At 37.5% G+C, this 27325-nt stretch overlaps 1 protein-coding gene and 1 non-coding gene across 15 annotated transcripts in view; one reads left to right on the plus strand and one right to left on the minus strand.

Annotated features, from left to right (window-relative positions):
• IFT81 (intraflagellar transport 81) overlaps positions 1-27325 on the plus strand; it is a 106448-nt gene that overhangs the window by 47673 nt on the left and 31450 nt on the right. For all 14 annotated transcript variants that reach the window (XR_005379150.1, XR_005379147.1, XR_005379148.1 and 11 more), the window contains exons 13-17: positions 11018-11146; positions 12363-12452; positions 21060-21146; positions 22118-22189; positions 22273-22358. Coding sequence is in view for 10 of the 14 variants with exons in the window: in XM_038575025.1 (XP_038430953.1) it covers positions 11018-11146; positions 12363-12452; positions 21060-21146; positions 22118-22189; positions 22273-22358 (464 nt within the window). In the remaining 4 variants the exon portion in view is untranslated. The remainder of the gene's footprint in view (positions 1-11017; positions 11147-12362; positions 12453-21059; positions 21147-22117; positions 22190-22272; positions 22359-27325) is intronic.
• LOC119866274 lies at positions 19631-19735 on the minus strand. The gene has a single exon (XR_005379596.1). It is a non-coding gene; the product is annotated as a U6 spliceosomal RNA (small nuclear RNA).

The raw sequence follows: 27325 nt of genomic DNA on the forward strand, positions 1-27325 counted from the left end.
TATATACTGAGGTCATTGTTTTTACTGAAAGCACTAAAAAATTATTAATGTTCTCTGAATAATTACAGAGGTATCATATAAGCTTATTTATTTTAAAGATCTTATTTATTTGATTTTAGAAAGATGTGTACATGTTCATAAGCAGTGGGAGGGGCAGAGGGAAAGGGAGAGAATTTCAAGCAGGCTCTGTGCTGAGCTCAGAGCCCGATGTGGGGCTTGCTCTCATGACTCTGAGATCGTGACCTGGGCCAAAACCAAGAGTCTAATGCTTAAGGAACTGAACCACTCAGGTGCCCCCTGATTTATTTATTTTTTATTTTTTTATTTATTTATTTTAATTTATTTTTTAATGTAGCAGTAAGCACTAGCTTTTTCATTGTGCTGACTTTGGGGTAATTAATAGAGATTGAATTCCAAGTAGCAATAATGATCATACCAAGAGAGTGACTGTAAAATATTTATTTATCATGGCCTGCTGGGCAGAAATTTCTAAGCAGCTATTTCTGTGGAGCTCTAGGAAGAAATATCTAGGGAAGGTACCATATGGAAGTTTGCCTCCAGGCTTGTTCTTTATGCATTTGTGCCTTGGTCGTCAGAAAAAAGTTAAGCCCAGAGTAGCCTCTCTGACAACAAAACCTTTCATTGTGGATGCCAGATCCTCAGAATTTTCTTGATTTAGATTTTTGTTCCTTTTACCCATGATGAAATTATTTTATCAGGATGTTGGTTTACCAACTAGCATTAATCTGGGAGATGTGAATGAAGTTTCAACCAGTTGTTGATTAGCTGGCAATATGAACTTTCTGTCTCATGCTGTTGAATATTGTTTGTTTCTAGAGAATGTAAGATAGAAAACTTAATTTACTGTGCATCAGCCATGAATTTTTTTTTAAGATTTTATTTATTTATTTATGACAAACAGAGAGAAAGAGAGGCAGAGACACAGGCAGAGGGAAAAGCAGGCTCCCCACAAGGAGCCCAATATGGGACTTGATCCCGCGACTCCAGGAGCCAAAGGCAGACTCAACCACTGAGCCACCCAGGCGTCCCTAAGCCATGAATCTAATGACACTACTTTCAAAATTGATAGGTAGTAATTGTGTTATTGTTTACTTCAAAAATATTTTCTAATTTCCATAATGATTTTTTGATCTATGGATTATTGCTTAAAAAACCAAGCATTTTCGGGATCCCTGGGTGGCGCAGCGGTTTGGCACCTGCCTTTGGCCCAGGGCGCGATCCTGGAGACCCGGGATCGATTCCCATGTCGGGCTCCCGGTGCATGGGGCCTGCTTCTCCCTCTGCCTGTGTCTCTGCCTCTCTCTCTCTCTCTCTCTCTCTCTCTCTGTGACTATCATAAATAAATAAATTGTTTTAAAAGTTTAAAAAAAAAAAAACAAGCATTTTCTAGTTACCTTTCTGTTATTGACTTCTACCTTATTTCCACTGTGACCAGAGAACATTCTGTGCAGTTTTAGTCCTTTAAAATTTGTTGAGTGTTGCATTATGGTCCAGCATATGGTCTATTTTGGTAATTGTCCCAGTGCAGTTGAGAAGAATGTGTATTCTGCAGTGGTTGGGGATGGTGTTCTCTATATGTCAATTCAGTCAAGTATGTTAACCACAATATTCAAATCTTACATATTCCTATTGATATTTTTGTCTGCTTGTTTCATTAGTTATTGAAAGGGGTGTGTTAAAATCTCTATGATTATTGCTTTGTCTGCTTCTTTTTTTAGTTCCATCGGTTTTTCTTTACATTTTTTAAGTTGGGTTCCCTAGAAGTGGAGCCTGAAAAGGGAATACTTTGTACAAGTGGTTTATTGAGGGAGGGAGTGCCTTCAGAAGAAGGGGGGTGAGATAAGCAGATACAGCAGGAGAAAAGAGCCAAGCAGGGATGTAGTCCTGACTAGACAGCTTCATTTTGATTCTGTGAGGAACTTTGGAGCACAAATTGCAGCGTGAAGTTGATTCCATCTTGAGGCAAAGGGGCTGGCCTTTTATACTCCTGTATCAGTCATTGGCTGTGGCGGAGAGAGTAACCCCCTAGCGCAATGGCAGAGCATCCCCTGGACGAGGGGGTAGTTGTGAACCTTTAGCAGTCAACAAGTCATGGCAGGTTGCAGATGAGGTCTGAGTGAGGCACCAACAACATCCATTACAACCCACCCCTTATAATGCTGGGATCTACCTGTTTCTCATGTCAAATTGACTCCATTTAGGAATAGCTTCTAAAGGATTCTGGTTGGTCACAATTTCTAGGAAAATTTGTAGGAGGAAGATTAATAGGACAAATGGAAACTCTCATTGCTACATTTCATCCCAAGAGCATAGTAATACTCAATGTCTTCTTCCTTTATCATCCATTCTAGATTTCCCTCATGTTTGGTTAGCACCTTGACTGGTTTAAATGACTTTCTTGATGGGATGACCCAGTACCTTATCTTTAAAAGGTGGGAGACTCTATGAACTATGACCTTAGCAGGCTGTGGTTGCTGTACTTACTCATTTATTGTTAAAACTGGGCATAGGAGTACCCACATAAGCCCTAATAGATCACCTGAGTGCCAAACATATTCCTATCTGCCCTTATTATATAGCAGTATTTGTATAGCATTAGTATTCCTATCACTATAACTTTTTTTTTTTTGCCTGCTGGTCTATGGGCATGAAGAGCCCAAGTGACAAGATGGTATAGCCAGAGCATTAAATTTAAAGGCCTTTTAATGTGCATCTGGTGAAAGCATACCCACTCTGGAAGACAGAACATCTACACCTACAGAGCCTAAAAGTGTCAGGAAGGGAAACATAATTTCCTAAGTGTATAAGTGGGCATCCTAGTGAGTGGTGACACTTATACTTTCATTCCGTAGTTCCAAGACCCATGTGTTCTTTCTGTTTGCTACACAGCACCAAGTGGTGGGCATTGGTTTAAAATGTATACTCTATCTTGAAGAATAGAAATCAACCTCACAGGCCTGTGAGGCCTCTAAGCTGTACCTCAGTTGTACCTTCACAAGGCCCTTCTACCAGTCTATCAGGCTATTAGCTTCCTGGATGGTATGGTATCTGGCACAGTGACTGAATCCCATGGTCCTGTGTCCACCACCATATCCCCTTTGCCATAAAGTAATCCCATGGTCTGAATGATATTATATGGAATTCCACATCAGTAGACCAGATACTCTGAGCCCTTGGATAGTGATGCTGGCTGAAATATTATGGGAAAGAAAAGCAAATACTTGCCCAGAATATGGGCCAGTCAGTCCAAGTCAGGATGAAATGTTGTCCTTTTCGAGACAGAAAGATGATTGGTTTTCTCAAGGTATGATTCCATATTTAGAACTCAGGATTGGTCTCTGTTTTTGCCGGGTCAGACATTTGGCAGTGGGAGTAGCTAGATGGGCACTGTGAGAGGGAGCCTGTGCTATTTGGCCCTAGCTTAGCCTCCATCTCTGCCAGCATAGCCATTATGTTCATGAGCCCATTGTCTAAGCACTGGGTGGCCTGCTGTCTACTGGCCAAATCATCCTTTCCACTTGGTTGTTTAGTGCTCTCTTCTGCTTTGGACATTCTCTAGTGGCCATTAGCATACAATGAAAAGAGAAAAGATCTTTACACTTAGTGTATTACTCTGGTAGGTCTATCTGCGTGCCTCTTCCCCAGACCTTCTTGTCCCCAGTCTTCCAATCCAGGCACCTACTTCTCCTAGGCCCCTGACCAACAAGCTAAGCCTCTTGCCACTGCCCAGAGGATATAAGATAATCTAGAGGTTCAAGGTTCTCAGGTGAGTCTATGCAGGTATTCCATCCCAGACTCAGTACCCTTTCTCAAAGCCCTGGCTTTGGCCTAGAATATATTCAGACTTCTCTGAAGTTTTGCCCTGGTAACAATTAAGTTGTGTGCCTGGTTTTCAGCTACCTTTGCCCTTCAGCCATAGGAAATGAGGGTTTCATCGGAGAAGGACAAACATTATATGTTCTCATTCATTTGGGGAATATAAATAATAATGAAAGGGAATAGAAGGGAAAGGAGAAGAAATGGGTAGGAAATACCAGAAAGGGAGACAGAACATAAAGACTCCTAACTCTGGGAAACGAACTAGGGGTGGTGGAAGGGGAGGAGGGCGGGGGGTGGGGGTGAATGGGTGACGGGCGCTGATGGGGGCACTTGACGGGATGAGCACTGGGTGTTATTCTGTATGTTGGCAAATTGAACACCAATAAAAAATAAATTTATTATTTAAAAAAAAAAGGAAATGAGAGTTTCTTTACAGCTCCAAAGAAGGTTTTCTGACCTTATCACTTTGCTTTAAATTATTGATTAATAGGGCAGCCCCAGTGGCCCAGCGGTTTAGTGCCACCTTCACCCTGGGTTGTGATCCTAGAGACTCGGGATTGAGTCCCACCTTGGGCTCCCTGCATGGAGCCTGCTTCTCCCTCTGCCTCTCTCTCTCCCTCTCTGTCACAAATAAATAAATAAAATCTTTTAAAAAATTATTGATTAATATATTTGAGCCCATAATTTTATCTCTTCAACTATAAATGGAGCTTAGCAACATCCACCCCAGATCCGCAGTCCTTATAGTTATTATTTCTGCATACTTCTTAAACACCAGCAACATTGTACCAGCTAGTGCATCCCTGTGATGGTTCAAGAAGCAGATGCCAAGATGGGATTAGATGTACAAGAGATTTGCTGGAGTAAATACTGTGAAAGATAAAGGGAGCAAGAGGAGGCAAGGAAAACCATTAAACCCTAGTAGAAGTCTGACACCCGTGAAGGGAGAGAAAAGGAAGGAGGATTGTATAGGAAGAGCCTCAGACTGCTGCACAATTTTAGGAAAGTTTTAGTCTGGATAAAGGGGAGTTCCCAAACCAGTCACCCACTAGAGGAGTGCCCTTGTCAGGCAGGAACAGGCCAGCCTTCGTACTATTGCCATGCTCAGTCATTCTAGGAACAGCCTGGGGGAAGCATGGACTTCGTAGGAGCCTGATAGTGGAAGCAGTTATGGCAGTCAAGTCTGTTTTTAGCAGGTTCTCCTGAAGGAGATCTGAGCTTTCCATTCTCACAACCACTATAGTCACCTTCCACTTACACTCTGCCTCAGTTCACCACAAGTATTAACAATTGTACTGCTATAACATGTATGGGTCTAACGCTATTCACCCTGCCACCAGCGATGGAGCTCCTTCAGCCAGTGAGCAATCCTACTCTAGAAGCCCATTTTTATAGTTCAGTCAGGTTCTCTAGAAACAGAACCTAAAACAAGAATTCTTATTCCTCTGCACATGATTAAGTCAGAGAGTGCTCTTAGGAGAAAGGAAGTGAGGAACCAGAATGAAGCAGTGAGGAAAAGTGGATTCATTTGGAGTCCAGTTTCAGTCTGATCTCACGAGGAGCTCTGGAATACAAATTGCATCACAAAGTTAGTCTTGTCTTTAGGCAAGAAAATTACCCTTTTGTACCCCGCTGTCAGTCAGTCGTGTGCTATGGACCCAGAAGGTGGTGTGATGCAATTCCTGCTCAGCCAAGGGCACATTTTGAAGAAGGGATAACTATAAGCCATTAATAGTCAATTCTCACAACAGTTAAGGGATAGGTACACTGGCCCTGTAAGCAAATCAGGACAGAGCACCCGCAGTATCACTGCAAATATCCTGAGATTATGTTATTAGTCCATACAAATCTAGTATCATTACCTTCCTGTTAAATTGGCCCTTTGATAATTAGGAAATACCCTTTTTTTTAAATCTTTCATAATATATATCTCTCATAATATACTAATCTGTTATTAATACAGCCAAACTTTCTTCTAGTTAATGTTTAAAAGACACATATCTTTTACATCCTTTCAACCTTTCTCCATCTTTATAATTATTGTATGTATTTTATAAGAAATATATAGCTAGCTTTATATTTTTATATAGTGTGGCAATCTTTGTCTTTTTTTTCTGCTAAGAATTTATTTAAATTGTAGTCAGTTAACATAAAATGTAGTATTAATTTCAGGGGTAGAATTTAGTGATTCATCATTTGCATTTAACACCCAGTGCTCATTACAAGTGCCCTCCTTAGTGCCCATTACCATTTACCCTATTCCTTCACCCGCTTCCCCTCTAGCAACCTTCGGTTTGTTCCCTATTGTTAAGAGTCTCTTATGGTTTGCCTCCCTCCCCGTTTTTATCTTATTTTATTTTTCCTTCCCTTTTCCTATGTTCATCTGTTTGGTTTCTTAAATTCCATGTATGAGTGAAATCATATGGTATTTGTCTTTCTCTGACTTATTTCGCTTAGCATTGTACACTCTAGTTCTATCCAGCAATCTTTTTCTTTTCACTGAAGTATTTAATCTCTTTACATTTAATGTAATTACTGGTTTTTCAAAGTTTTCTATTTGTTCCATTAGTTCTTCATTCATTTTTTTCTCCTTTCTTCCCTTTGAAAGTTGTATTACTCAAGTATTTTTATCTTCCATGTTTCCCTTCTTTCAGCTTACTGGTTATAGTTTCTTTTTGGTATCCCTGTTGTTCTTGAATGCTTATCCAGAAACTATAACATCCATCTTTGGCTGAGTACAGTCTTCCCTATTTTACTGTATCCTAGCCAATGTAAGAAATTTATAATACTTTGATTCCATTTACTTCTTTCTCATATTTTGTGCTATTGTGGATATATACTTTTAAATTCTAAATACAACTTGAATCCCACATAAATATAATAATATTATGTGGGATTCAAGTATTATTAAATATAATAATTCAATATTATTAAATATAATATTAAATATTATTTTAATATTTTTATGTACCTGCTTCATGACTCTTTCCTTCCTTCCTGTATCATCATCATCATTATTCTACTAGGATCTCATTTTTAGTATTTCATTTAGTGTGGGTCTGCTGGTGATAAATCCTCTCAATTTTTATTTTTCTTAAAACATTTTTATTGCACCTTCATTTTGAAGCACATTTTCACTAAATATAGAATTCTAGGGTGGCAGTTATTTTCTTTCAGTACTTTAAAGATTTAATTCCATTGGCTGCTGGCTTCCGTTATTGCTTGTTTTTTAAGGTAGTATGTTACTATCTGGTTGGTAAGATTTTTTTTTCCTGTCTTTGGTTTTCTAGCAATTTTACTATGATATTCCTAGTTTTTTTTTTATTATTATCTGTCTTAGGGTCTGTGAAGCTTCTTAAATTATGGTTTTAATGTCTTTTGTCAGTTTTTGGAAAGTTCTCAGCCAGTATTTCTTTAAATATTATAATCCCATCCTCTTCTTTCCTTGAGCTACAGTGACAACTACATATGTGTTAGGCTTTTTTGTGTGTGTTAGGCTTTTTCACTATTTACCATGTTTATTATGGATTTTGTGTTTTGCTTTTTTTTTTTTAATTTATTTATTTATTTTTAGAGAAGGAGAGAGCATGAGTGGGGAGGGATGGGCAGAGGGTGAGGGAGAGAGAGTGCTCAGCATGAAGCCAATGGTGAGGCTTGCTTCCCAGGATCCTGAGATCATGATCTGAGCTGAAATCAAGAGTCAGCTGCATAACAGACTGAGCTACCCAGGCACCCCTGTTTTGCTGCCCTCCATTTTCCATTATTTTTGCTCTCTGTGACTTAATCTGAATTTTTTTTCTGCTGTGCTATCTTCTACATCATTAATCTTCTGTGTCTAATCTGCTATGTAATCCATATATTGAATTCTGAATATTACTTATTATGTATCTCAGTTCTAGAATTTCCATTTGATTCTATTTTATAGATCCCAGTTATTTGTAACATTCCCCAACTTTTCATTTATTGTCTTAAATATAATAATCACAGCTTTTTTTAATGTCCTGTCTGATAAATTCATCTGAGTGTCCATTTCTATTAATCTGTATTTTTTTCTCTTGATTGTCAGACATTTGTTCCTGTTACTTTGCTTACCTAGTACTTTTTCATTGAATGTCAGGTTCTGGAAACACTTCCTTTATCCTTAAAAGGAAGTGTTTGATTTTTTTCCTCATAGATAATCTTGATTCAGTTTTGTTAGAGCTGATATTTTTCCAGTTTTCTCTTATTCCTAAAATGCAGCCCTTATACCTGTATCAGAAACTCTAGTCCTAGGAAGTAGTCCTTACATTTAGCACCTAGCTCTTACTCTTAGATTATAACCCATACTCCTAGGGATCCCTGGGTGGCGCAGTGGTTTGGCGCCTGCCTTTGGCCCAGGGCGTGATCCTGGAGACCCGGGATCGAATCCCACATCGGGCTCCCGGTGCATGGAGCCTGCTTCTCCCTCTGCCTATGTCTGTGCCCCTCTCTTTCTCTCTCTGTGACTATCATAAATAAATAAAAATTTTTAAAAAAATTAAAAAAAATAATTATAACCCATACTCCTCAGGAGTAGCCTTTCTGGGATTTCAGCTAATAGTCTGGAGCTATTGACTAGTCTTGAATTCCTACCTCTGTCTCTCTAGCACTATGAGATACTGAAATCTTTGCCCAGCTTTTTTAGTCACCCATCTATTGATCTCCATTTGGTTACTAGGAGTCTTACCCTCCTTGTGCACAGGTCAGGATTTGGTAATGCCCAAAGTGGAAATTACATACAGAATTTGGGGCTAATACTTTATAGTTCCCTCTATTCCTTTCTTAGGAGTCTCAATTTTATTGGCAGCCCCAAATTCCAACTCTTCTTCCATTCCCCCCTCTCCTTTTGGTTTTTCCAGCCTCTTTTGAACTCTCTCCAATCAGGTCATTTCACCAAAATTTCTCTTATCAAGATCACCAGTACCTCACATTGCTAAATCCAGTGAGCAATTCTTTTTTTTTTTAATTTTTATTTATTTATGATAGTCACTGAGAGAGAGAGAGAGAGAGGGGCAGAGACATAGGCAGAGGGAGAAGCAGGCTCCATGCACCGGGAGCCCAATGTGGGATTCGATCCCGGGTCTTCAGGATCGCGCCCTGGGCCAAAGGCAGGCGCTAAACCGCTGCGCCACCCAGGGATCCCCAGTGAGCAATTCTTGGTCCATTTCCTACTTGGCCTATTAGCAGTGTTTGACATAGTTGATCACTCCCTCTTCCTTTACTTATCTTCTAGTAAACTACTTTCCTTGTTCTTCTCCCTTACTAGCACTCCTTTTTTTTTTTTTTTTTTTTTCTTACTAGCACTCCTATTCCTACTCAGTGGCTGAGTTCTTCTCATTTCTCTCCAAGGTCTAAATATTGGAGTTCCTCAAGCTTAGCCCTTGGATCTCTTCTTTCACTCCCTTGGTGATCTTATCCTGTCTCAAGACTTTAAAGACCTTATCTATGCAGACAACTCCCAACTTTATATCTCTTTTAGATTCCTTCCTAAATCCCATTCTATAACATCTTGACCTCTTTTTGGATATCTACTGGACATTTCAAATTTTTAACATGTCCAAAACTAAATTTCTAGTCTTCATTACTCCCTCAAACCTTGTCTTACCAGGTCTTTCTCATTTCAACAAATGGCAGCTCCATCCCCTCAGTTTTGCAGGCCAGAAACTTTAGTCATTCTTTATCTTTCATTTTCCCTCACACCCTACATCTAATCTGCTCTAATATTTTGTTGTCTTTAAAATAGATACACAACCACTTCTCATTACCTTCACCACCACCATCTGATTCATGCTACCATTATCTCAAACCTGAATTATTGGAGTAGTCTTCTAACTGGCTTCCTTTGTCCCTCTATAGTTTGATCTCAGCACAGATGTTGAAGTGGCCATTTAAAAATTCCTTTATTCTAAACTGCCCAACAAGCCTCCCAGTTCATTTAAAACAAACCCAAACTCTTTCATTGGCCTAAAAATAAAGTAACCATATAATTTATCATCTAAAGTAGGACACTTTTGAAAATGCAAAGGACAATAGACTAACTGAGACTGTTCCAGCAAACCATCTGAGTCCTATATGATCCCTGCCCCCTAACCTCATTCTCACTTTGTTTTCAACTCCACCAGTCTCCTGGCTATTTCTTGGAAAGGACAGATTTGCTCCTACCGCACATCTTTTACACTTGCTGATCTCCTGGATATCTGTATGACTTGCTCCCTCACTTCATTCGGGCTTTGCTCAGATGTCATTTTCTCAGGAAGACCTTCTCTAACCACACTGTTATTTAAGATTCCAATCCCACTCTCACCTCACACTCTGTTTTACTTGTCTACATATTGCTTGTTTACTCTCACCAGAAGTAAGCTCTGTGAGAGAGTTGGGTTTTTTTCCTCCTGTTTTGTTCACTGCAGTATATCTGGCGCTTAGAACTATGCTCAGCACATTTAAATATTGGAGGGCAGCCCGGGTGGCTCAGTGGTTTAGCACTGCCTTCAGCCCAGGGCATGATCCTGGAGTCCCAGGATCGAGTCCCACATAGGGCTCCCTGCATGTGGCCTGCTTCTCCCTCTGCCTGTGTCTCTGCCTTCCCTTCTCTCTCTCTCTCTCTCATGAATGAATAAATAAATAAATAAAGTCTTTAAAAAATATATTGGATGGGTGAATGAATATAAGTATATTGATTATTTGAGAATTCAGTCACCAAATATTTATTGAGTGCTAAAATTAGAAATACTTACTATGCACCTGAGGTTACCAAAGTAAAATTTAGTGCAACTTTATTACACATAAGGGTATGGGGATACCTGGGTGGCTCAGTGGTTGAGCGTTTGCTTTTGGCCCAGGACATGATCCTGAGGTCCGGGATTGAGTCCCACATCGGGCTCCCTGTGAGGAGCCTGCTTCTCCCTATGCCTATATCTCTGCCTCTCTCTCTCTCTCTGTCTCTCATGAATAAATAAATAAAATCTAAGAAAAATATATAAAGGTATGTAATTATTGTTGAAGTCAATAAAAATTATTCTTTATGATTCTAAGCCAATTTGTCTTATTTATAAGACATTGTTAAGTATTAAATCTATACACTTCTTATGGAATCATCAAGGTTTTGACACCCATTTTGTAGACTCCATTTTTTACACCTATTTTTATTCTTTACTTGCAGCAAACCATTGAAGATAAAAAGGGTATATCTGGATATAGTTACACCCAGGAAGAACTAGAACGAGTGTCTGCACTGAAGACCGAAGTTGATGAGATGAAAGGCCGAACACTCGACGACATGTCTGAAATGGTGATTACACTTGTTTAAAGATTTTATTTATTTATTTGAGAGTTTGATGGGGGCAGGGAGAAGCAGAGGGAGAGGAAGACTTGATCCCAAGATGCAGGGATCATGACTTGAGCTGAAAGCACTTAACCAACTGAGCCACCCAGGCATCCCGATTATACTTTAGGGTTTTTTTGTGTGTGTGTGTGTGTAGCTAGAGGCAGATGTTTTTGTGTTTTGTTTTTAATGAAACATTCAAATTTTCATTTCTGCACATTGTTTACTTTATATTCTTTCATCTGTTTCTATCAATCACTTCTGAATGCTTCCATTCTAATGATTTGTTTAACTTGTCATAATTTATGCATTTTGCAGGGCTTTTTTTCCAAGGAAACATGAGTTTATTAAATATCATATTGAATTATGTATTGAAATGCCTGCCTTATCTTTTTGGTTTTTAAGTATGTAAAAGTCACAGAACATTAAGGAAATATTTAAGATAAAAAATAAGTTTTCCCAAATCATACCACCCTAACTAATAAAATTACTTCATTTTTGTATATGTCCTTAGTATCTTTCCATATTTGGAGCTGAATGTGTGTTCAGCCTGAATGCATTGATGCAGCTTCATCAGACATTACAATGTTGAAATCTTTCCTTCCTTATTGGTAAATAGCTGCTGCCTCAGACTCTTAGAATGCCCACTTGCACCTGTTTTTTCCACATTGGCCACTTGCCCAGAACCCTCAGGATCTCACTACAATCTGAGTCCTAAAAAGATTAACATTTAACACAGCAGAGGCCTTCAAGACCCCATTAGTCTCTATGGCTGGTGTCCATTTTGATTGGTCATTACTTATATCCTTTGGGTTATTATATATTTTGAATATCACTTCATTATGTTATGTATATACTGTATAACCTACATAATTACATATTTTTAAAATAATACAACATGATTGTAGATGGAACTTTCTAATTTGTTTTTATCATTCAGTGTTAGATTACAAATATTTTCTTATATGGTTTATGGTCTTAATAATTGACATTTTGAATAGTTAAATGCTATTCCATCTTACTGAAACATTTACTAAATCATTTCCCCATTATTTGGTTTTGAAGTAATTTACAGTTTTTTTATTCTCTTATATAACACTATAATAAATATATTTATGCATATAGTTATTTTTGTTCTTTTGAATTCTTTTTTAAAATCTCATCAATTTTGTTTAAATGACAGGTAAAAAAACTGAATTCATTGGTATCTGAAAAGAAGTCAGCTCTAGCCCCAGTTATAAAAGAACTACGACAGTTGCGTCAGAAATGTCAAGTAAGTGAATTTGGTTTTGCAGTACTTTCAGCATCCCATCTTATTTGGATATACTAGTTAGAATTCTGAATATTTTACTTGGGTAATTTATAGAAAGCATATTATTATTATTATTATTATTATTATTATTATTATTATTTTGATATAATTCCACAAAAAAGAGTAATATGACCTATGCAATTTTTGTTTAATTTATGGTGTTTGTTTTGTCAAATTATTGGGGGGAAGAGAGAAGGAGAAGAGTTTAGGCTGAGATCACAAGTGCAGTTAGATTAGATTTTTGCTTTAAATCTGATGCATATCAGAGGTATAAATATGAAGTCACATTCTTCTGTGGCCAGGTAAAAGCTCACAGTCTGCCAATGAGTGCTGACAAGTTAACTTTAGATTAATGGACTTGCTTTGCTGGGGAGCAGGGCCAGGGGCAAACTACAAAAGCTTGTGATAAGTGATGAAATACCGTTGCTTGGAAGCTGACTCTAACCACCACTTTGAAGCAAAACTGTTAGAAGGTAAATGCCCTCCATAAATCCAGATCAGATGGCCTCCACCATCTGACATTAGCAGTTGTTATTTTATCACTCTCCGTGTAGTAATTTTAGGCTTGAATGTGGGTTGTACTGCATGTGCCTGAGTTATGGAACTATAAAATTCTTCACGAATGCCATCCAACAGAGCACAGTGAAAAATCACATCGTTTTTATAGAAAATGCCATGGGTCTGAGACAGGTTTAGTGACTTATCCAAATAGACTAATAGGCAATAAGAGAGTTGGAGCTTGACTCCGACATCTGTATTATCTTATTTCCCATCTCTTGCTCATTCCATTACACACTACTGCCATCACAAAAGAAATGGAAGCGACAAGTTCTGTTCTCTGGAGTCCATACACTCATAGGTGAAATGAGAAAAAATTCAAGAAAGACAAAAGATAACCCAATTTAAGAACAATATAGATAGGGGTGCCTGGGTGGCTCAGTCATTTAAGCAGTTAAGCATCTGCCTCTAGTCTCTTCTTAGAGGGGGGTTATAAAGATTATATGAAATAACACATATAAGGCACTTGGCAACAATGACTAATATGTTAGAACTTTTTTTAAAAAGTATTTATCATTATAATTATTAAAGATAGTTTTAGAAGGGATATTATTGCTTTTCAACCAAATTGTTTTCTAAATAAATCATATACCAGATCTTAAAATCTACAGTCATTTATTATAATATAACCAAACCTGAAACTCATTTTCATGTGATTTAACCAGATTTCTCTGTATATGAAGCCCTACCTACTTCTCCCATCACAAAGAGATGTAACTATTTTACCACCATTCCTAAATAATACAACTCTCCAGTTCTTTCCACATAACATATCATCAAGTCAGAGGGGGTACCTATCAACATTTTCATCTCTGTCTTCTGCCATGTTGAAACCTCACACTGCTAAAGACAAAGACTGTATGATTCCACTTATATGAGGTACTTGGAGTAGTCACATTCACAGACATAAAGTAGAATGGTGGTTGTGAGGGGCAGGGGGAACAGAAAGTTAAGTGTTAAATGGGAACAGAGTTTTGGTTTGGGAAAATGAAAAGAGATTTGGAGATGGATAGGGACAGCTGCACAACAATGTGAATGTGCAAATGCCACTCAACTGGACACTTAAAAATGATTTAAGTGGTAATTTTTATTTTATGTATATTTTATGTAAATTTCACCACAATAAAAACTCTGTTTTTAAAGATTATTTATTTAGAGAGAGCATGCACACAGGAGGGGGGAGGGGCAGAGGGAGAGAGAGAAACTCAAGCAGACTCCCTGATGAATGTGGAACTTGCCATGGGGTTTGATCTCACGATCCCAAGATCACAACCTGAGCTGAAACTGAGTCAAATGCTCAACCAACTGAGCCACCCAGGCTCCCCTTAAAAAAAATCTTTTAAAAAGAGTGCAGGACTTGTCTATATTTGCATTAACTGTTGTTTTTTTAAATGTCTGAGTTCAGTCTGTTTGGTGAGTGCTTAATGCTCATTTTGTTTATCTCCATATGTCCATCTCCTGCATCCATCTATAGTTCTATTTTTATCCAGAAACCTTTTGTGATAAAAAGTATACTGAAAAAAAAAGGCTAGTCATGTCATTGATTATAAACTCTTTGTACATATTAACTGAAATTCTTAATTGTTCTCTACTTTGAACATTATTTTTTATTTATTTTTTTAAGATTTTATTTATTTATTCATGAGAGACACAGAGAGAGAGAGAGAGAGAGGCAGAGACACAGGCAGAGGAAGAAGCAGGCTCCATGCGGGAAGCCAGACACACAAGTTAAAAATAATGTTCAGGCACTTACCACTCAAAACTACATAGATACAGTATATTGGTGAAGTGCAGGACTACTGAAAAATACATTATACATCTAACTTTAATGGGCAACTCAAATATTTAGGAAATTTTATAGTGAAGTGTTAATACATTTTCTTTCTGTTATACTTGCATGTTTGCATGTTATAAATTTGAATATTAACAACTGTTTGAAAATTAGAGCATCACAGCTCCAGATATATAATTTACATTTATCTAAATCTTTTAGGAGTGCCCAGGTGGCTCAGCGGTTAAGCGTCTGCCTTCAGCTCAGGTCACGATCTCAGGGTCCTAGGATAGAACCCTGCGTCGGGCTCCTTCCCCAGTAGAGAGTCTGCTTCTCCCTCTCCCCCACTCACTTTCTCTCTCAAATAAATAAACAAAATCTTTAAAAATAAATAAACAGGGATCCCTGGGTGGCGCAGTGGTTTAGCGCCTGCCTTTGGCCCAGGGCGCGATCCTGGAGACCCGGAATCGAATCCCACATTGGGCTCCTGGTGCATGGAGCCTGCTTCTCCCTCTGCCTGTGACTCTGCCTCTCTCTCTCTCTCTCTGTGTGTGTGTGACTATCATAAATAAATAAAAATTTTAAAAAATAAATAAATAAATAAATAAATAAATATTTTGTAGTCACCTGGAAGTAGAATAGGATCTTGAAAAGTTTCATGTTTATTAGGAGTAGTTCTATAAATTATATGTCATTAAATGTCATAGTACATATAATTGCTAATATATGGGAAAAGCTAAAATACTCATTTTAGATTATATAATACAATTATTGATTTCATTGAAATATTTCTTATTGATCATTTTATCTTATAAAAGTAAAAACACGCTCTTGGTAAGAATTCAAACTGTGAAGAATTGTTTAAGGGAAAGAGTAGAAATTACTTCTTTCTCTACACTCTCCAGAAGTAAAACATGTGCTTATGTGTTTTCCAGAAATTTTCTGAGAGTTAATGGATGAGTAGTTATTTATTGGCTGCCTAAAGTTTGTTCTCAATACTTTTATTCTACTCTCTAAAAAGACAAAGGCCTTTTTTGGTGGTGGAATTCAATGATATTAACAAAATGTCTTCTTCCTTTTGTTTACATTTGCCTACTGTACTTTTGCTCATCTTTTGCTTTTAGCTTTTTGAAAATTATCTTCTTTTAGCTGTGTCTGAATAGGTCTTGAATTGGGTTTGAGTATGTGATATAATCTGAAGGGTTTGTTTTAATAAGTAAGTTTAGCTCATTTATATCTATTGATACGCAGACATATTTGATCTTAGTACATTTTATGTATAGTTTTTGATTTTAAAGCCTATTAAAAAAAATCCCATTTGTCTTCTCATTCTCTCTCTCCCTCTCCATGTATGTGTTTCTGGCTTGTGGTTCTGTTCTGGTGGTTCTATTTGTAACCCCACTGTTAATCATCCATTTCTATAGGTAGTATCTATTAATCCCTGTTGGGAGCAGTGATGAAATTAGTATATTTCCTCTTCCTTCTCATTCCCTTCTCTTTCTTTTATCACCTGATTTTAATCAATTGTGTCTTCTTACAGTTTGCCTTTATACTTTTAATATACTTATAACTTGATTCATCAGCTTTAAATTATCCTTTGACATTACCCCCACCCATCCCCAGCAATTAAAAATTGAGGAAATCAGCTTATTTATTCTAACTTCCACCTTCTTTTACCTTTCCCTTCCCTGTTTTTTGTATCATTTCTACATTGTCAGGGCACGTAACATTTACATTCTGTTCTATTACCCTGATTGCCACTTTTGTTTTCAGTGTTTAACCTGTAATTAGATTCAGTACTCGTTATCAATCCTTTCACTGCCTCTTTTCCTAATTTTTATTGTCTGTGATTTGTCCTCGAGGAGGATCCTCAAAAAAGCTCACAAGAACAATATTCCCTGATGAGTTTCTTACCTTAAATATTTAAAAAGCAGTTTAACTTGAACATAAAATCTTCCTTGAGAATTTTCAAAGCATAGCTTCACTGTCTTCTAGGGTTAAGTGTGACCATGAAGAGATAGGAGGCCAACCTAATTTTTTTAGTGCCTCAATCTTAAAAAGAATGTCTTTTCCAGTTGTTGGGTACTGGGGATCCAGTTTCTCAAATGTATCATTTAAAACTTCCTGGTGAATGGGGAGTTGTTTAATGGGTATAGAGTTTCAGTTTTGCAAGATGAAAAGTTCTGGAGATCTGTTGCACAACAGCGTGAGTGTACTTAGTACTTAACTGTACACTTAAAAATGGTTAAGATGGTGCATTTTATGTTATTTTGCAACAATTAGGAAAAAGATTCCAGGTTTTTAAAAAACTTTCTTGGAAATTATTAATTTTATCGTTATTTTTTATTCTGTTTATTCCTGCTAATGCTTTTGGTCTAAGATTTTTATTTCGTCTGCTATTAACGTAAGTACACCAGCTTTCTTATGATTAAGATTGCTTGGTCTTCTTTTTATTTCTGTTTTCTTTCAGTTTTCTATGCCCTTTTGTCATGTGTCTCGTAAAATGGCATATAGCTGGATCTTGTGTGGGTGGTTTCTTCATTCAGTTTGAAACTCTGTCTTTTGAATTGGTGAATTTAATCCCATTTACATTTACTTTGATTATTATTGATACATTGGTATTTATTTTCTATTTTGTGCATCCTGTTTACTGAGCTTCTTCTTCCTGCTCTTCATTGCACTGTTTCTTTTTATCTTCTTTATTCCCCTTATTTCCTTTTTTATCTTCTATTCTGATACTGTTTACTCTTAAATTTTTAATGTCTATTTTCCTGATTTAACAAACACTAAATTTAATCAGCATCTCCCAAACAATACAAGGACCTTAGAATAGTTTAACATCCTCTTCTGCTTTACATGTGTGTTGTTATCCTCTGGTAGTTTATTTCCATTTTTTTTTCTTCATCTCTAAAAGCAGTTGCCAGGGTGGTCATTACTTATAATTACTATTTTATACAGTCATTTCCTGTTTAGATTTACCCACATATTTAACAGTTCTCACCATTGCTGCTTGTATGTTGACCCTTCCCTTCTGGATTCTGTTTCCTTCTTCCTAAAATTAAATTTCTTTGTTTTGTTTTCTTGTAGTATTTCTCTCTGTAAAGTAAGCCATCTTTTTTTCCCCCCCTTAAATAATAGATTGCTCATTGCTTTCAGGTTTCTCTTGTGTTGAAAGGTCTTCTATCAGTTTAATTATCATTAAAAATATTGGTAATATCTCCCTATAATTAGTTGTAATGTTTTTTCTTTGTCTTTGGTGTTGTCCAATGTCACTAGTCTTATTTGCTTTGCTGGAATTTGTGCTTTTTGTCTTCCATTAATTCTAGGAAAATTCCACATATCTTCAAATATTCTCTCCCCTGTTCTTTTTAGTCTGATCTCCAGTGACTGCTATTAGATACATGTTAGGCATACTTATCACATCCCTGGGGGAATAACAGGGAATGTCTGTTCCCTTTTGCATGACTTTGCCTTCATATTTTTATCTTTTTGTCTCTCTGTGATGAATTTTAAATAATTTCCTCAGCTCTGTTTTCAAGTTCATTCTTTTTATCTTCTGAGCTGTGTCTAATCTTATGTTTATGACATTTAATTTTTAATTTCAATGACTATTTTTTCATGTTTGTCTATTTTTACTCACTGTGCTTTATTTTACTTTTTCTTAGCCTTTTGTTTTCAGTTCCTCCTTGATATCCTTATTTCAAAAATATTTTAAAAATTTTATTTAATAGGTTTATTTCTAGTATCCGAAGTTCCTGGAGGTGCCGTCCTACTGGGTTTTTTTAGATCTTCTGATCTTTAGTCCTAGGGATTGATTGTTTCCTTGTAGGTTTATACTTTTAGATTGTGAGCTTTAGTACAGTTTTGTCTTTTGAATCCCAGCAGCTAGGTTGGAGGGTGTGTCCCTCCAGAGTGGCTTTGCAGTTAGCTCTGCCAGGTGTTTTAGAAATATTACAAACTTAGAGCTAATTTTGAATTATTGTCTCAGCTTGGCGGTTCATGCAGGTAAGGGTAAATTCAAACCCCACACCTGCCTGAGGAAAGGACAGGCCCTTTCCTCCAGCTGCCTCTGCAGCAGCACGTGCATTTACGGATTAGTTTAGCCATCAGACTCATGGACCAAAAAAAAAAAAAAAAAAAAAAAAAGCTGTCATCTATGTCATCTACTGTAGTATCTTCATCTCATTGAGAGGCCCAGCAGCCACAGCCTCTGTTGCCTCTTCTCCCATTTAGGGTGTGTATGACTGTTACCCATGAGAGCCTTAGGTATCTATAGGTCCCTGTGATACAGAAAAGTCACAGCTCCTTTTTACCACCAGTTTTTCTTTTCCAATAAAAGTACAAGATTTTAATTTCCAAGCCTCTTTTGAGAAAGCAGAGTTAATGCAATGAAAATCAGAACATCTAATTAATAAATTTAACAGCAAAGCAATTTTGATGCATAAGTTAACCTGTTTATCATAGGCAAGCAGTGTTTCAAATGATAGAGCTTCTACTTGTCTTTCAATTCCTTCAGACGTTCCTGTGAGGATAGTAGTGCTGTAGGTCCAGGCTCCACTGGCTACAATTTTCAGGCAAGAGCCATGATGCCAGATCCCCACAACTCATCTTTTCATCTTGATTTTGCCACAGAAGGAGCAAGTGTACTTGGCGGGCTGGCTTAATTCCATCTTCATCACCATTTTCCTGAGGGAGGCGCTATAACGAGTCCCATATTTACGGATGATTCTGACCTTCTTGATGTGTTTAGCCATGTCACCCCGAACTAGGTTTGGGTCCAGGAGAGAGCTACCACTAGTTTTGTTTTTTTACGAATATGGAATGCTTCATGAATTTGCATGTCATCCTTGCACAGGAGCCATTGCTAATCTTCTGGATCGTTCCAGTTTTAGTATATGTTCTCTGTAGCGAGCACCCCACTAGTCTTTTATACTGTGCTAGTCACCCCAAACCACATGCTGCCCCATACAACAAAGGAAACGCACACATTTATGTTAACTCTCCCGTTCCCATGGAAACTACTATGTGAAACCAAGGTCATTCTGAGACTGGCTTGCTTCATTCCAGGCCTGGTGTTAACCCTTTCCATCCAGGCTCCCAAGCTGAAAAACAGCTTGGATTCTATGGAGTTCTCAGTTCTAACTTTCCATTCTGTCTTCTGCCCTGCCTGAACATTAGAATCACTCCATTACCAAGATTGAGTGTTCCAGCTTCCTTCACCAAGGGCAACCACAAAATGTCCTCCTTTGTTTCTGGCCCTGGTCATTCCTCTTACTTTCTTGAGTTCATTTCAGTTCTGGATTTGAAAAGATGTTTGCTCCACCTTATCAAGCATTTGTAGATATTTTTAACATTTCTAAGTATTTATAGAAGATTTTTCAAGTTACCTATTCCAAAATAATACTGCATTAGAAGAAAGCTTGAAACTACTCAAACAGCCTGAATTCAAATTCTGACAGTATAATTTGTACCCTTTCTAGCAGTATAATCTTTGGCAAGGTACTTGGCCTCCATGAAATTTCTCCCAGCATGATATGGGGATATCAATGCCTACCTCAGGGGGTTGTGATGAGGTTGAATTATTGACAAGGGTAAAGCTCAAAGGCCCCACTGTGGTTTGCAGATTTCTAACCAAGCCCCTGCCTAAGCCTTCAGCGTCTTCTCACACTTCCCAGACATACTCCAGGATAATAACCTACTTGTTCATCCTAAATTATTGTTCCTCTCTCTGACTCCCAAGCCTTTATATATAGTGTTCTTTTTTTCTGAACATTCTCCTCCCTTATTCACCTTCCCCCTAACTATTGTACTAATCCTTCATCCCTCAACTTAGATATCAGTTTCTCTATCCTTGCTGATCTCCAAGCTGGGGTTAGGTCCTGTGAGAGCCCTGCGTTCTCCTATAACACTTAACATTTGCCCATCACAGCACTCAACAGGCTGTTTACTTGTCTGAACATACTTTAGGGGAAGGATTTTGGCTGTTTTGCTCACTGTTGTATCCTCAGCTCCTAATAAAGAGCCTGGCACACAGCTCAATACATGGTAACTATTATTTTTATCAGCACCTTCATCTGTCATAATTCTCAAATGTCTGATTGTTGTATAAATAACTCTTAAGTATGCCAAGAAGCTTTGAGTTAAGTTACAAGACTGACAAGGGCATGCTTTGTTTCAGAGCCACATTTTAGGCCTTTTTTTTTTTTCTCTTATTCAATCATTTTATCCTTTCATACTAGGAACTAACCCAGGAGTGTGATGAAAAGAAATCCCAGTATGATAGCTGTGCAGCAGGCCTTGAAAGCAATCGGTCCAAATTAGAACAGGTAAGAAGATAGTTTTTATTTTAACAATTTAGCAGAAACTGCCTATGCATGCATGTTTTCACTACACCAATATCAAATGATTCCCAAATCTTTACCCTCATCCCCTGAGCCAGTCTCCTAAGCTCCAGATATCTTTTTTCCTTCAGGCTTGATGTGTGCACACTGAATGCTCCATCTGTACCACAACCACAAAGTCCAGGTCCCCATCATGCATCTCTTAGATTCCCACAGTAACCCAGATCTGTTCTCCCACCTCCATCCTTGCCTTCCTAAGGTTTTTTCCTCCATAGAGAGCCAAAAAAACCTATAGAAATCTTAGGCCACCCTCCACTGCTTCCCAGTTACTCTTAAAATCTAACTTCTAAACTGTGGTCCATGTGCTCTGGTCCTCATCCACAGAGCCATAGCCATACTGGCCACCTTCCTGCACATCAAACAAGCCAAGCTTATTTTCACCTCATGGCTTTTGCTTATAGCTCTTCTCTCTCTGGAACAATCTGCCTCCAACTCTTTGCCTTGATCTCTCCTTTTCATCATCAGGTCTCAGGCTAAATGCTACTTCCTTCTAGAGGTCTTTTCTGATCACCTTATCTAATATTGCCCGTTCAGTCACCCTATCACAGTCTACTGCTGCCTTTTTTCATAGTACTCACTTCTATCTGAAAGTAACTTCATTACCTGTTTCTTCTACTTGAATGACAGCAGGAATCTGTGTTATTGTTCATACTGTGTCCTCAGCACCTAGCACGGAGTTGGGCACACAGTAGGTACTTAATAAATGAATAACTGAAGCTGTAAGTTTTAGAGTGTTATAAGTAGTCTCTAGAAAAGATTGTAACCTCTGGTAAACAAAATTGTAATCAAAAAAGAAAAAATTATGCTTATGGCATTTTACTGTACATTTAAGGTCATCCTCTCTGTATTTTATTATTCTTTCAATAATGTTGCCCATTTAAAATTATATATTGTAGGAAGTCAGAGGACTCCGCGAAGAATGTCTTCAAGAAGAAAGTAGATACCATTACACAAATTGTATGATTAAGGTATAACAAAGAAAGTGGATCAAAAACTTTTCTGAGATTTTTCTGGATCAAGAACTTAACTAAACCTTAGTCTTTCCACCTAGAACCTAGAAATACAGCTTCGTCGAGCTACCGATGAAATGAAGGCATATGTCTCTTCTGATCAACAAGAAAAAAGAAAGGCAATTAGGTGAGTAATTTTGTTGTTTCTACCTTGAGTTACTTAATGTTTCCACCCATACACTTTTTTTTTTTACTAAATTTTTAATTTAAATTCCAGTATAGTTAACATACAGTGTTCTGTTAGTTTCAGTTATACAACATAGTGATTCAGCAATTTTATACATTACTCAGCGCTCATCATGATAAGTATACTCTTAGTCCTCATAACCTATTTCACCCAATCCCCCATTTGCCTCCTCCTCTGGTGTGTTCTCTATAGTTACGAGTCTGTTTCTTAGTTTGTCTCTCACTTTTTTTTCCCTCTTTTTCCCTTTTTCCATTTGTTTTGTTTCTTAAATTCCACATATGGGTAAAATCATATGGCATTTGTCTTTCTCTGACTGGCTTATTTCATTTAGCATTGTACTCTCCAGCTCCATCCATGTTAATACAAATGGCAAGATTTCATTCTATTTTATGGCTGTCTCCTATAGAAGCTTTATAAACAAGGTGGAATTACTAAATTACTAAGATTAGGGGTACTTAAATAAGCAGATACTAAGATATTATTTAGGATTAAATCTTGTTGGGGCCCCTGGGTAGCTCAGTTGGTTAAGTGTCTGCCTTTGGCTCAGGTCATGATCCCAGGATTCTGGGATCGAGCCCCGTGTTGGTGGGGGCTCAGCGGGGAGTCTGCTTCTCCTTCTCCCTCTGCTTGTGCTCTCTTTGTCTCTCTCGAAAAAATAAAATCTTTTATTTAAAAAAAAGGATTAAATCTTGCTGAACATCTTCTGGATAATCCAGCCCTACTACCTAAGTAGGAACACACGTAATTTTCTTGTTGGCTTGCTTACTTTTCTTTTTTATCATGTCAAAAAAACATACAACATGAAATTTGCCATTTTTACCAGTTTTAAATATATAATTCAGTTGCATTGATTACATTCACAATGTTGTGCAACGATCACTGGTATATAATAACAACCCCTTTTCATCATTCCAAACAAAAAAACTCTTGTAATAATTAAACAATAACTCCCCATTCTCTGCCCCCAGGAATACATATAATTTCATGGTTCCTTTTTTATAAGCCCTAAAATTGATCTATTTTTAAGTCCCACGTGGCCTGGACTCTTGTCATCTGCCTGCTCATTGTGTAGTATGTGACTTGTATTTCAGCTAGAAGCTGTGTGTTTGTAGTGTGCCAGCCTTCAAAACAAGGAAGGATGTGTAAATACCAGTAGCCCTTATATGGTGATTTTTTTGATAATCCAAGTTTGTAACATACTGTAATAAATCAAATTCTGCCTAAAAAAAATACATTTATAGTTGAATTGCTAGCTGTGACAAAATGCAGTAATTGAACAAGATAAGCTGTCTTTGCCCCTTACCACAATTCAGATAGATGTTTAACTTTACCATCCAGTAAGAACTTAAAATAAAGGATTCACATTTATTCTAGATTGCAGTTGAGATTTTTAGTGGCGTATATATCAATGTTATAAAAAAGGAATCTAGTAAACGGAATGTTGCAGAGTCTAATTTTTTAAACCTAAAATGCCCTGGAATGCAAGCCAAACTGAAAATGTCCTATAAATAGAACAATATTTTTTCTAGTATTCTGACATATTACGCATATTAAATGTACTCATTCACATTCTTTGAATATAACCTTTGCTCAAATAAATTTGTATGGTCAGTGGTAACATTTTATAAATGTGAGAAGTTACTTTTATTCTTGTAAAAAAGAAGTTTTAGAAATTAAGTTCCATTTCTTCCATTACAATATAAATAATAAAGAAGGAAATATTCCCCCTGAACTATATTGGTTTTCTGGCCAGATATTCTTCTTCATCATTTGAAAAATCATCATAAACCTTTACCATTCTTTTGTTTTCCTATAGAAAAATATTTTGGGGATCCCTGGGTGGTGCAGCGGTTTGGCGCCTGCCTTTGGCCCAGGGCGTGATCCTGGAGACAAGGGATCGAATTCCACGTCGGGCTCCCGGTGCATGGAGCCTGCTTCTCCCTCTGCCTATGTCTCTGCCTCTCTCTCTCTCTCTCTCTCTCTCTGTGTGACTATCATAAATAAATAAAAATTTAAAAAAAGAAAAAGAAAAGAAAAATATTTTGCCCTGACGAGAGTAGTACATAAGAATATTATGAATAAAATGCAGTTGGGCAGCCCGGGTGGCTCAGCGGTGTAGAGCCGCCTTTGGCCCAGGGTGTGATCCTGGAGACCCAGGATCGAGTCCCATGTCAGGCTCCTGCATGGAGCCTGCTTCTCCTCTGCCTGTGTCTCTGCCTCTCTCTCTCTCTCTCTCTCTCTCTCTGTCTGTCTAATAAATAAATAAAATCTTTTAAAAAATAAAAAATAAATAAAATAAAATGGAATTAATTATACTCTAAACTCATCAATACATGTTTAAAATATTGTTATTATAGACAAAATATTTTTATTGTTATCCCATTTTCTACTTTTATGATATTTTTTAGTAAGACCAAAGGTCTAAGAAAAAAATTGTCTACAAATTTTATTTGAAGGGACAGCATGTTTTATTTCAAAGTACTAAAGAGGGACTCCTAAAATTTTCTTTCTTTTTTTTTTAAATATTTTATTTTTTTATTCATTCAGAGAGAGAGAGAGAGGCAGAGACACAGGCAGAGGGAGAAGCAGGCTCCATGCGAGGAGCCCGACATGGGACTTGATCCTGGGTCTCCAGGATCACACCGTGGGCTGCGGGTGGCGCTAAACCGCTGCGCCATTAGGGCTGCCCCTAAAATTTTCTTTCTAACCTGGTTTTTCCAGTCCTGAGTTTTGTGACCTTGGGCATATCATTTCCTCATCTATAAAATAAGGAGAACAATTTATACTACCAAAGATCAAATTAAATATAATACATGCAGCGGTTATTTGGAAATTGGACAGGAAACAGGACAAGCACTGTATTATGTTCTCTTCCTGAAACCCCAGGGCATGCTTGGTATGTAACAGATGCTCCATAATTATTTCTTGGATAAATTCATGAAATAAATTAAAATAATTACATATTAGTGTAATATGGTAAAAGAGCATGAGCTTTTGTCTTCTTGTTAAAATATAAATGAAAATTCTAAAACAGTTTGGACATTTCTCAGTCCTAGGGTAATAATTGAATTATTTAAAGCTCTCCAAACTTGTGGTGCCTGTGTGACTCAAGCCACTGACTTGATTTTAGCTCAGGTCATGATCTCAGGGTTGTGCGATTGAGCCCCATCTTGGGCTCCACCCTAAGCTTCAAGCCTGCTTAAGATTTTCTCTGTACCTATACTCCTCCCTATACTCCTCTGTCCCTATACTCCCTCGCTAAAAAATAAGTAAATAAAGCTATCCAAACTATATCAGTAAGTTCTTAAGGAATATATCATTTACAATCTCCTAGCTATTTTTACTGGAAAGCCGGAAAGGTAAACAGTTTGACTTAGTATCTCATAAATTTTAAGGTCAAAATAAAAGTTCATCAAGTTTGTGTTTATTCCCCTCCACTCTCATTTCCATGTCCAAATTCTGCCTTCAATCCGGCTCTCTAAGGACTTTGAGTACTTTTTTTTTAAGATTTATTTATTTATTTGAGGGAGAGAGAGTGGGAGCAGGGGAAGTGGCAGAGAGAAAGGGAGAGAAGGTCTCAAACAGACTCTGTGCTGAGTACGGAGCCCGAGGGGAGCCTGGATCCCAGAACCCTGAGATCATGACTTGAACCAAAACACCAAGAGTGGGGCGCTTAACCAACTGAGCCACCCAGGCACTCCAAGGACTTTGAGTACTTTTGATTGCCATTCTCTCCAGTCTAGTCACGTTTACCTCCCTTTCTACATGAATGTGAATCTTCCTTCATTTTAAGCTGCTAGAATTTCTCTTTGTGGTTTATGATTTCTTACATTTCCAGTTTTGTGCTGTTTAACTTCTTACTACGATGTAGCTTTACACAAAAACACTGTCTTTTTCTAAATTTGAAGTCTAAAGTTTCTTTTATCTTCTTTTTATTATTGGTTCCTTTGTCCTCATCCTTCAATCTTTGTCCTTAACACTTTGAGTATCACTTTTTGTCTTATGGAGCATTACAATATAATTATACTTTTGGGGCGCCTCTCTGGCTCAGCTGGTAGAGTATGCGAGTCTTGATCTTGGGATTGTAGGTTCAAGCCCCATGTTGGGTGTACAGATTACTTTTAAAAAATTTTAAATCATAAAAAAAATATATGCATAATTATACTTTTGTTTAAAAATCCAATACAGGGCAGCCCCAGTGGCACAGCGGTTTAGTGCCGCCTGCAGCCCAGGGTGTGATCCTGGGGACCCAGGATCGAGTCCCACATCAGGCTACTTGCATGGAGCCTGCTTCTCCCTCTGCCTATGTCTCTGCCTCTCTCTCTCTCTCTCTCTTTGTGTCCCTCATGAATAAATAAAATCTTTAAAAAAAATCCAATACAATATTATTTGTATCTTTTTATTTTTACTTGAAAATTATTGGGGTTTCTTTAGCTTACAAAAGAAATGCTTGTAAAAATAATAGTGACCATTATGAAGTATAGTACACAAAAACTGAATGTTGTCCATATTGTCATGCCTATTGTTAATATTTTGGTGTAGGGGCACCTGGATGGCTCAGTCAGTTGAGCATCTGACTCTTGATTTTGGCTGACCTCATGATCTCAGGGTTGTGAGATTGAGCCCCTGTCAGGCTCTAGGCTCAGTGCAGTCTGCTTGTCCCTCTTACCGTGCTCCTTCCCCCCTGACTTGCAATTATTCTCTCTCTCTCTCTCAAATAAATAAATAAATAAATACCCTTTAAACAATAAAAATAAATAAATAAAAATATTTTGATATATAATTACTCCATATTCCTTTCCCATGCATGTGTGTGTGTGTGTGTGTGTGTGTGTGTGTGTGTGTGTTAGCAAATGCATGGGAAAATCTTGTATGTATATGTATACAAAAATCAGGTTAAATTACTT

This window comes from Canis lupus, chromosome 26 (assembly GCF_011100685.1).
Source record: "Canis lupus familiaris isolate Mischka breed German Shepherd chromosome 26, alternate assembly UU_Cfam_GSD_1.0, whole genome shotgun sequence".
Taxonomy (NCBI): Eukaryota; Metazoa; Chordata; class Mammalia; order Carnivora; family Canidae; genus Canis; species Canis lupus.